Genomic DNA, 12,165 nt, shown 5'->3' on the forward strand with positions numbered 1-12,165 from the left:
TTAAATAAATCTTAAACAAAGATGTTCTCCCCAGTTTAGATGACACTGTAACATTTCCAACATTCAGAATAGTGGCTGAGGGGTGTTATTCAAACAGTTGTGTGAATATAATGGGCTTGCCGCTAAGTTTTCAAGAAACGTACACTTTCATGCAGTACGTTGGTGTATGCGGCACTGTTGTTATATCTAGGCAATAGTACGTAAAACAGCAGCACTTGCGTGTTGCTAAACTCAGTGAGACAAAGTTTTAAACAGTGATATTCACTGTACAGTCACTAGGTGGAAAGTGTCTATTTCTCATCTCTGCTGCTGATAACGTCCCCTTGCAGAATGTAGTGTGGATGATTTGCCTGAACATTACTGTCTCCATGGTACTTGGCAGTTTCCACCTGCCTTCTTCTTATAAGGCAGATGTTTCATTGGTAAGTGTGCCTGATCATTGCTTCCTTATGGATGGAATTAGGAGTTTGCCCTGTGTATTAGGAATTTTCTGCTTCCTTACAGAGGGTAAGGAAAGTTTTGTTGATTATTATGATGGTTTATATGAAGCGCAAAGTATTAGATGAAAAGCAGAAAAAGTGGATATTGTTTGGAAAATCTAGAATTGCCAGTTCACATGAGCTTGTAGGTGGTGATTAATTTGGAAGAGGTATTGCTTATTGGGGAGTATTTTAAAGCAAAGTCTCTGGAGGAAAACTCTGGCTAGTGATGGCTTACTGACTGAGATCTAGGCCCAAAAGGAGAGTTATGATATGCAACTATAAAGTGCTTCTCTGGTGCTGCAGTAGGAAGGAACAAGAGCATAAGCCTTCAGAACGTGTAAGCGGAAGATGAAGAAACAGAAATGAACATCACAGTCAATCTAGATACAAATAATTTGACAGGACAAGATACAGAAGTAGTATTTTATTTACACTTATTTGCACTTTGTTGACCAGGTTAGTCCCACCAGGCCAAAAGGCTGGAATTTATTGTGCACAATGACCTGCATATAGAACATGAGGAAAGTCTATGAGACATTCATCGGGTGTTAGTGTAAGTGATGACTAATGGTCCTCATGGAAAAATGCAAGACTATACTGATAAAATGAATTGCACACGCGCGTGTGTGTGTGTGTGTGTGTGTGTGTGTGTGTGTGTGTGTGTGTGTGTGTGTGTCTACAGAAATTAGGATCTTGCAAAAAAGGTATAAACTGTGTCACTGGAACACAAGTAGCCTAAATAGGAAGGAGGAATTTAAAAAGCACATGGATACATCTGTCCTTACTCACCACAGAAAAAGTAGTTGGGTAAATGTTGCAGATTTCTTGTACTGCGAAGCTGAGAGATTTAGTTGTGTCAAGTGGAGTTTACAAGGAGCTGAGAGCTTCAGGGGAAGAGAAGTTTAGTGCTACTGTGCTTGCATTGTTAGTAGCACAGCAGATAGCATACTTGCTTTTGATGCAGAAGGCTGTGGGTTCTACTCCCACAGTATGTAGATGGATTTCTGATACTGTGTTGTACTTTAAATGGACTGGATGCTGCAGTCCTGTGAATGTCCTCCTCTGGAGGAGTTACCTAGTAACTATGAGCCTGTTATCACTTTGCCATCCATTCCCTATTGCACTATTACTAGCTTATCATTTTTTTAATGTAACATAGGCAATTTATTCTTCAAGGGCACCAGGCACTTTGTAGATGAAACAATGAAATATAAAGTTGTTTTCTAGCAGCAACCTCTTCATTAGTTACAGATCCCTTGCATGTGGAATTATTTAGATGACTTCACTTCTGCAGAGATTTTGTATAATTACTGATACTGTTGGATTGTAATGACAGAAGTTTGAGTGGCCTTTTATGGTTGAAATTTTTCTGAAATGGGTAGTTTTGTCATTATTGGTTCATACATTTTGTTTCATCGCTTACTAGAAGACTGTTCAAAGCTACACACACAATGTCCCTAAAAATGTGTAAAGAGCCAATGGTTGAAAACAACCCAGAGGTAAGCTTAGTCCTCTACTGGCCAGATGCAAAACGAATGTGGATTTTCATGTCCTTTCAATGAATGTGAATTTCAAGGACAAAGAAGTTTACTGCTCATGCTAAGTCTGTTTTCACTGTGAGACTGTATTGTTTTTTTTAGAAAATGACTCAGTGTTTGTGCCATTTTATTTCAATTTTTGCAATAATTTTGTAGAAGTAAATAAGAAAACAGTATATATGCTGACAGGTTTGAACAGTGTTTATGGTAACCGAGGAGAAATAGCAAAGAAATGGAACACTGGAGTAGCTGGGGAGGGGGCTGGCAGGGGTCACAGACTATCCAGTCAAGTAAAACAAAGTAAAACAAAGCTCATCCCTGTTCATATTCAAATGCAGCTTGGATCTAAGGATGGGTAATAGAAAATGTACTTCAGGATTGCCTCTCATGCCACTAATGGATAGATACGGTTCCTAAATGCTGCATTCCTTAAATGGGACCCCTCAAATTATCTATGGTATGATCACAGTTATTCTCACTAGGACTAATGTACAATTATCAGCCATGGGATAGGTAAAACCAATCTGGAAATCTTAATTCAAGCACCAAAAGAGAAATTGGCTAAGCTTAAAATGTCCTCTAAATGAACCTGTATTGTGGTAATAAATAGTTTTTTAAAAAATTGCCCTTTTTAGATCCTAAGTGCCCCTCTCACCTTCTGCCCCCCTAGTCTTCAGCAGCTTCCAGTGCCTATGAGCAGTTTCCAGGGTCTGTAGATGGCCGACCCTTGTACAGAGGGATGACTGTTGCCTTTCTCCATTCATGAGGCATGAAACCTGTTTGGAAGCTACCTGATAGGTCATGTTTCATGCATTTTAGAAAGCATCCTACAATACAGCTGAAATTACTAACTCAGATTTTGCAGCACAAAACACTTCAGGAAAAATTGTGAAACTCATGTCTGGCATTATTGACTGTAAAGGTCCATAATGTATGGGTGTCATTAAACTTCCAGACAAAGCCGGGGGAGGGGGGTGGTCATGAGATGACAGCAGGGAGTCTTTATAAATATTGCTGTAAACCACATAAAGAGTTAATACAGCAACAGATCCTGTATCACAATACATTTTCAGAACAATAAAAAAAGAAATGTTAATGACTGGCATTACTGACTGACTGTAATCATTTGTTATTTGTGAGGGATGGTGAAAATAAGAAGCAACATCAGGGATAGTCTGTAAACTCAGGATAGGTAGGTAGTATGATGGTGTGTCCATGTGTGTGTCAGGAATGAGGTGAATTGTGTTCATTACTGTTAATTAGTGGTGTGTGTGTGTATGTGTGTGTGTGTGTGTGTGTGTGTTTGTGTGTGTGTGTGTGTGTACAAGTGTGCATCTGTAGTATGCCTCCCTTACATTGATATCACTAGCTGCCACTGAGATTCAGTCCTAAGATATTCAAGCAAACTATTGCCCTACAAAGTATTTTACATGCAAATTAGAATTTTTCTATTAAATATATATATTTCTTTAGATCCTACAAAGAAATGTGAGGTACCAACAGACACTTACACTGCAAAAATACGACAAGTTTCCAAAGAAGATTACCTACACAGTTCTTCAGTAATTTATGAGTGCAAACAGGGTTTGTTCCCAAGTGAAGAAAAACGTGAAAAAAGATTTTGCATTGATGGAAACTGGACGGCCTTGCCAGAGTGCAGATGTAAGTCTTTACTCTTTTCCATTATTTTAATGTACAAGAACAAAGGATATTTCATTGAAAGCAGGTAGATTAAAAAAAAAAAGAAAGAAAAAGAAAGTAAAAAAACGAAATTTTGATTGATGAGTATTTATTTGGTTTTTGCAATGTTTATGGGATGGTTCTGTGCCGAAGGTCTCGAGTGCAATAAGACACTTGATGTTGATTATTCTTGTTCTATCACTATGCCCTCCACCGCCATTCATGCCATGAGGCTGGCAGTGTTCCCTAGCTTGAAGAGCAGGTAGCTGTGTCAATAAAGCTTAGCGATGGAGAGGGATGGGAGACTGTACAGTTATCCATGCTGCCTTTTAGGACAGCAATTGGGTGGATTTGTACTCAGATAAGCCCTATCTTCCCACAGTGTGTGGAGCATGATACCAGTGGGGGCAGAATAAAAAGATCATGAAGAGCTGTGCCCCATGTCTAAGAGGACACCACCCACACTATTGAGCTGGTTGTTGGCATATTAATGAGCCCTATCTTCCAATTGGATTCATGACATTTTAGGCATGTTTCCCCACTTTTCCTCTCTCATCCCTCTGGAGAAAGGCAAGCCCACACTTTTGCAATTGAAGGGACTTCTTTTCCACTCCTGCTTAATTAATATAGTCAGCTATGAGTCTGTTACATGTCTGACAAGAGAAAGTCACAACTGTAAATACTGAATGAATATTGCATACACTTGAGCAATTTGACCATTATTTATTTCAGTTTATTTTGTTTCTCTATGTTAACCAGGAAATAGACTTGTGAAATGACCCTGCTCAGTCATGGAGCAGCAGAACACAGTAATTCAATAAAACTATCACTGAATATGTAGTAAAAACTAGCAATAACAATGTATAATGATAAGTAATTGATATTGCATGACTGGTTAATGGAAGTCCAGGTATACTGAGACTATAACTCAAAATGCAGTATGATGTATACTATGGCTGGAATTTCTCAGAATGTTACCTTTACTCAGAGGTTTGATGATCTCTGAGTTGGTATATATAAGTTCTGGTGGTGTAGAGGATTGCCTCCCACATTGGGGGGTGCCCAGGGTTTGCCCCCTGCATATAACACTAAAGGAGAACAGCGATGTTAGGCATTCACTGTTCTCCTGTAATTTTGGACCTTTTCTCATTCTTACTGAGCTCGCATTTAGCAAGTCTTAGGGTTACAGTAGGGAGCTGTGTATAACATACACAGATAAAACAGTAACAGTTCATTAATGATAACAGTATATGATCATAGGCATTTTACAGTAAGCAGTGCTTCTGTACCACTGAATTATACCTAGAGTTAGAGAGACTTTATAACATATTTACAACACATTTACAAATGTATTGACATGAGGCATAGCTATTTATTTTATTTATTTATATTTGATCAAAGGCATTTTTTCAGCTAAAACCTGGGGAAAACACTTATAAACACTCAGCAGATTGAAGTCAATGTACAAAAATATAGAAAGAACATAGAGGCATTTCCATAAAAAAAATATTTCAATCATAAACAGCAAGACCGTATCACAATACTTATTATAGTATTCATTTAAAAATGACCACATTGATAGAACAGCAAGAGCATATTCTCTACATATTACAGGATGTGTATTCAAAATAACTGCAGCTGATGAAGGCTAACAAATGTGACATATAAAGTCAGTTAAAAGAGAAATAACTTACTTCTTTTATCTTTAATGAAAGTGCCAGTGTAATGATTTTAGTAAGTATGTTTTTATAGGTAAGATGTACAGGGAAAAAAAAGTATATGTAAAGAGTATATGCAAAAGTGAATATGGTGTTTTGCTAGCAAAGTCAGCAGGAATTCATTTTCCATGACATTCAGATGGCAGTATGATAGATTACCCTTACAGGAGAAAGTGATAAAGAGACATTGTCATGAGTCTGTTTTTGATAGGTAATCCTGGAGAGAACTTACAGTGGCATAACCAAGATTTGTCAGTAAAATACTGTTTTATTTGTCTGAGATCAGAAGGAATACTGTTCCAAAGTTTGGAGATGTAGTTGCCATGAATGGCACTGTCATGAGAAATGTAAGATTTCTGTGTGCAAGGGAAATATTCGTAATTTGAGCAGAGAGGTCTGGTGGGTAAATACCACTGCATAAGTTATTTTAGGGATAGACATTTCATGAGATACTTTTAGCTATATATGTCTTCAGTAGTTTGGGAATTCTACTTGTTTTAGTTTTGTGAGCTATGTGCTATGGTGGGATCTGTTGGGGAAATTGTATCATTGCTCCAGCTTTATTATTTGAGAAACATTAAGATTTATGAAGATGAGCGAAACATATAGAATAGTTGGCAGGAGAATGAAATATATGTCTGGGTTTGCCATTAAATTAAAAGTTTGCCTTGTATAGTAGCCATCATTTTTAGTAAGTTTTCTTCATTGAATTCTGTATATGTAGCTGAAAGGTCAAGTCTGTAGGATTCCCAAGTAATTTAGTACTAGTGACTAGCGCTGACTTGATACTTTGTGAAGATGAGATTGTGAAAGTGTGTGTGTGTGTGTGTGTGTGTGTGTGTGTGTGTGTGTGTGTGTGTGTGTGTGTGTGTGTGTGTGTGTGTGTGTGTGTAGTTTTGCATTATAATGGTTATACAGGAGGCAAGATTGCTGTAGCTAGATTTCAAACCAAAAGTATGATTGTTGCATATGGTGAGGGTCAGATACATGATGGTAGAATCATCTGCTTATTTTCTGAAAGCTGAATGACCTGAGGCAAGAGATAATTTGTTCATGAATACTTAGAATATTAGGCTCATTGGTTCATAGGTTGGCACTAGGCTATCGGCCCTAGGGCCTATACAAGCCTAGCCATAACAATTCCCCTGGCTATTTCTTCCCACACTATTTACTTCCCTGGATTCTTGTCTAGCAGGGTGACTGACATGATCCCAGGGGTGATTTTCCTTTCTCCCATCCAGTCGTCAAGGTTGCTTTTGAAGAGGGCCAAAGAGGCACTCTGCTTAACATGTATGGGCAGTCTATTCTAGAGTCTGGGGGGGAGTCTCTGCATCAAGAGCCTATCCCTCCAGCATGTTTTGTTTACTGTGATGACAAGGTTTAGATCCCTGCAGCGTGTGGCTCTGAGGGATTGGGATTTCTTTAAGTGTAGCATGTCCAACAGCTCTGGGTTTGACATGGCCTTGTATGTTAAGCAGAGATCACCTCTGAGTAGAAGATATGCGACAGAGTATAGCTGGAGTTTTTTAAGGCAGTCAGCGTAGTGCATCTGCTTTAGGCCTGTGATTCTTTTAGTGACGTATTTCTACGGCCTTTCCAGTTGTTGCAGATGTCTTGAGAGGTACATACCAAATGAGGCATTGTATTCTATAATGGGTCTAATGAGGGATGAGTACAGTGGGACAATGACCTCCTTTTTCCTGGATGAAAAGTCCTTAGTGATGAGGTGTGCCGCATAGAAGGATTTCCTGACTGTTGTGGTGATGTGGTTATCGAACGTGAGACCACTGTCCACCTGTGTCCCTAAGTCTCTTATCACACTTTTGGTGTTTAGTGTACTGCCATCTATGTAGTAATTCATGGGTACATTTTTTTTCCCAAAGGGGATAACTATACATTTCTTGGCAATGAGCTTGAGCCCATGGCTCTGGCACCAAGCATCTGTTTCTGTAAAGCCCTTTTGTAGAGTATCCACATCATTTGGGGATTCAGTAATGGCTCCCAGTTTGCAGTCATCTGTGAACTTTGTTAGCCAGAGTCCCTTAGTGTTGGCCTGTAGAAGAGAGAAGTAGATGCCAAACAAGAGCAGTCCGCGGACTGACCCCTGAGGTACTCCACTTGTCACTTGTCTGGAGCTGGATTTGGAGTCGACTACTTTTACAGTGTGGGTTCTGTCGGTAAGCCAGTTGGCAATCCATCGAGTGATGTAGGGATTAATGCCCAGCTTAGTAAGTCTATCTATGATTCCAGAGTGGAGGATGGTGTCAAAGGCCTTGGCAAGGTCTAGATAGGCTGTGTGGATGGCCTTACCCTCGTCAACGGCTCTGGAGACTGATTCAAAGAAGTCAATCAGGTTCAGGAGACAAGATTGGCCCTTCACTAACCCAAACTGGGTGGGGTCCAGTGTTTGAAGGTTGCCAATGTCTTTGTTTATAAGTTCCATGATAATACATTCCATGGCCTTGCAGATCAGGCTCGTCAGACTGAGGGGGCGGTAGTCGCAGAATTCAAGGTGGATCCCCCCTTGTGGAGTAGGATAACTGTATCTGTGCACCACTCAGTGAGCATGAAGCCTGAGGTGAGGCTATGATTAAACATGACACTTAGGTGAGGTGCCAGTTCATTTTGCAGTTCATGTAATACACAGCCCTTGATGTCATCTGGTCCCATGGATACTGTATTCTTAGCTTTGGAGAGTGCATTTTTTATCTGTGTGGCCATTATTACCGGAATCTTCCGGTATTGAGATGGGCCGTTTAGGGGGTGAGGGGGGGGGTGAAGTTGGCACTGAATTGATCTGCCAGGATATTGGCAATATCCTTGGAATCAGTATATTTAATGCCATTCTGAGCATTGCCATTTAGATTCTTGACATAGTTATGGAATGCCTTGTGGTTGTCTTTGGAATCTTTGGCAATTTTATTTTTATAACTAGCTTTGGAGGATTTTATGAGGGATCTCAGCTTCTTACTGAGGCTGGTAAGGGAGTTGTTTGCATCCTGGGATTTTTCTCTTTTCTGCAACAATTACTTCCTTTTGTTGTAAAGTTTGTGACAGGGGACCACCAGATTGGCTTCCTTTTTTTGGAGGAGAGCATCTTGGTTCTATTTGGGATGGCACGATTCATGCATTAGTGGATGTGCTGGTACAGTGCCTTAGTGTAGGATTCAGCAGTTGAACTTTCAGTTCCCATCTGCATGGGTGTAATGAAGTTTGTCACTTCTGACTTAAGTAGCATGAAGTTGGCTTTGAAGAAGTTTTTTGTGGAGGTTTCCTTACCGGGGGGTGGGGGTGGGATGTGGATGTTAAGGGTGATTAGCTTATGGTCAGACCTGACCAACTAGGGGGTGACCAAAGGTATGGAGTATCAATTTCCCATGTTGATAATGACCAGGTCTAGGATATTGGAGCCCCTGTTGGGACTATGGATTAGTTGATCCAGGGCATTGGAATTTATGAATTCCAAGAACCATTGGGCAAAGGTGCTGGTACATGAGTAGTTTTCCCAGTTAACGGCAGGGTAGTTGAAATCACCCAGTATTAGGGTGTTTGGTTGTATCTTAATATTTTCCAGTATGTTTAGAAAGGTGTAGTGAGAATCTTGGGGCATTTTGGGGGATCTGTAGCAAGCTACAATTTGGATTGCAGTCTTACAGTGTTAGTTGCAGCTGGAGAATTTCAGATGCATTGTGTTGGGCAACTAGCCTGGTGGTGTGAATATCCTTAGTGAATATGGACACTCCTCCACCTTTACTGTTTCGGTCCTGGTTTGGTGGCCAAAAAGTGTTGTAAGAGTTGTAGCCTAGTATTGCAGGGGTGCTCTCTGGAGCCTTGAACCAGGTCTCAGTTACTGCACAGATATCGATGTTCTCCATTTTTAGGAGTGCCTCGAGAGAGAGCATTTTGAGGTTTAGACTTCTAGCAATGAGTAGTATTAACTTCAGAATTTGCATGCTTGTACCTGTTATGGTGCTGGTTTTGTCCTTTGAACTTTGCCTAAAAAGGCACTATAGGGGTGGCAAGAGCCTTAGCCAGTAACCTGAATCCCAGGGGCGACAGGTGCAGACCATCTCTGGCAAAGCATCGTGGTCTGTCAATCATGTCGTCCCAGGCAGACAGATACTGGATACCCTTTGAATGACACCAGAAGCTTAGACAATTGTTGAAGTTAATCATTTTGTCCTTATATTGTGGTATCATTCTGGATGAAGGCAGGATGCTACTCAGGGCTAGGGGCATACCTGCCTGGGCCACATGATCCAAGAGCTCTTCCATGTCTCTTTTCATGTAGTCCAGGGAGGTACATCTCAATTCATTCACTCCAACATGGACAATGACAGAGTCATATTTGTACTTGTTGTGGAGTGACTTGAGTACATGCATTATGTGGCGGATCCTGGCACCTGACAGGCAGCTGACTGTAATTTTCTCCTTTTTCAGCCTAGTGAGTGGGACATCAGTGTGCCTGACTATAGAGTCTCCTATGACTAAAGTGTTAGGTACGTTGTCTTGCCTTAGTGTCTTGCTGGGTGGCACACTGGTGTTGTGAGCTATGTGACACTTTGGTTGTGATTGGTGCTTGTTGCATTTCAGCTTCAGAGATCCTTGTTGCTTGGGCCTTACAGTTAAGGGCATCTGCATATGTGGATTTAATGTTGCTATGTGTGGGTGTTGGTGGTATGGATTTAGAAGGGCTATGTGTTGCTGGAGGTGTAGTGTGGGTGTTAACCTTCTCCTCTTGGCTGTCTACCACAATCTTGGGTGGAGAGAGCTCTGCTTCCAGTTTGGTTATGTAAGTGCATGTCTCACAGGTTGTAGTGTTGGGTGGTAGGAGGAGAGGGTTGTCTGTGTACATGAGACAATTGCTGCATTGCCCTAGTATGCCCAGATTCACCAGGTGGACAGGGGAAATCACCGGAAACTGACCCTTGGACATGCCTGGTTTGGTGCTTTTTTTGTAAAGTACAGGAGCTGTTTTCCCTTGCCTTAGCAAGGTACTTTGCAAGTATAGGCTTAGTGCCTAAGATTAATTTCTCCTTATTAACAAGGACAGTTGAGTGCTTGTATCAGTTTAAGGCTTTCTAGTGCTTTCCAGCAGGTATTAGAGCAAGTGCTAGGCAGAGGGATGTTTAAAGGTAAGATGAAAAAAATGGTCTATTCTAAACACTGCAGTGTGCACTAGATAAGTTAGATGTGAAAGTAGGTAACTTAAGTTTTGCCTGTCTAAAAAGTTAAGTTTTAGTGGACAGTAACTATTTTTAAAACAGCAAGATAGATTGAAAGGGGGTGGTCACTTTTGTATTCTAGTACTATGGAATACAGTATGATGGCCAATACATTTAAATAGATGAAGGGGAGTGATTTCACAAAATGATAATTTTGTGCTTACTCACACAAGCCAGTGAAAGCAGAGAGGAAATGAGATATATGGTCAAATTAACATAAGAGGCAGGCAACTAGAAAGACGGTGGTATTTAAGAACACAACAGTAACCGGGTGGGTGTGTGGAGAAAAACATTTCTGCCTGACTCACAAGAGACAGAGCTGTGGTCTCTTTTGAAGTTTTAATATGCAGTTAAAAGCAGAATAAAAGTAAAACACAAGGTAAAGAAAACAAATCACAGTATTCAAAATATAAAAAGGCAATAAAGTAATAAAAAATACAACAAATAAAAACCAAACTAACCTTTCCTTCACAACACAATATGGATCTTTGGGAGGTACCTACAGTTGTGGGCATGAAGGCAGAGTAAGCATTTTGTCATATAACACACAACTATGTCAGAAAGATAGGTATTAAACCACATTATATTATACTACTAGTAGAGACCAGTTTTAGAGTGGATGTGTAGTAACTTAGGATGACAGTCAATTCTTTTAGAGATCCAGAAAAATGGAATAGACATGCTGACCTTGACACCTACTTTGATTGATGGTGTTCAGAAATGTTAATAATGCACAATGTGTACTATGGCTGCTTTTTAGTTTGCTTTATAATTTTGTACTATTGCCTCAAACAACCAAATCAGTAGTATCAAAACTGGCACTAATTAATAAAAAATATGTGTGTATATATGTCAGAAAATGCAGTCCTACATTTTAAAACATGAAACAGAAATGCAATCATTAATGCCAGTCAGTGTACTGATATTAAGCCTCAAATGCCATAATAACTGCTGCTGCAGTAGCCACTCCCTCCCTCTATCCCTTTGTTTTTTTTTGGTGTGTTTGTTTATGCCAGGGTGTGGACATTTATTTTTTGTTATTCCTAGCCTTGTCCTCTCAGGGCTCAGACTCCCTTTCTCTGCTAGATGGAAAGCTCTGAAGGGCTTCAAGTTCAAACTTGTCTTTTATTCAGCTGACCTCAAGATGCTTAATGGTTTAGGCATAGGGAAGGTTCCCTGAAGCTTTGTAAGTTGTCCAACTGTTATCCTTTGCAGGATATAACCCATACAGCTAAGGTTACTGCAGCAGTAATCATTCGAACATCTACTGTTAAAAGTTCAACTTACACACCTGTACTTTACTCCTTTTAGTTTAGTGACTATCTTTCTGGCCTGATAAAGAAGAAAGGAGAAGTGAAAAAAAAACACAAGTATTTAGAGAAAAGGTACAAGGTGTGACAAAAAAAAAATATATATATATACATATATAAATATATATATATATATATATATATATATATATATATATATATATATATATATATATTAGCTGGGTCAATTTTTGTTTGTTAGTGACTTGGCA

At 39.8% G+C, this 12,165-nt stretch overlaps 1 protein-coding gene across 1 annotated transcript in view; it reads left to right on the forward strand.

Moving 5' to 3' along the window:
• Window positions 1–3,435: 3,435 nt before the first annotated feature.
• Window positions 3,436–12,165, forward strand: part of LOC122814273 (coagulation factor XIII B chain-like) — a 287,601-nt gene continuing 278,871 nt past the window's right edge. Inside the window, exon 1 of the mRNA XM_044086866.1 lies at window positions 3,436–3,682. Coding sequence (XP_043942801.1) covers window positions 3,451–3,682 — 232 coding nt within the window. The 5' untranslated portion in view covers window positions 3,436–3,450. The remainder of the gene's footprint in view (window positions 3,683–12,165) is intronic.

The sequence above is a fragment of the Protopterus annectens genome, chromosome 10.part0, assembly GCF_019279795.1.
Source record: "Protopterus annectens isolate FY-2018-M chromosome 10.part0, PAN1.0, whole genome shotgun sequence".
NCBI classification, from domain to species: domain Eukaryota; kingdom Metazoa; phylum Chordata; order Ceratodontiformes; family Protopteridae; genus Protopterus; species Protopterus annectens.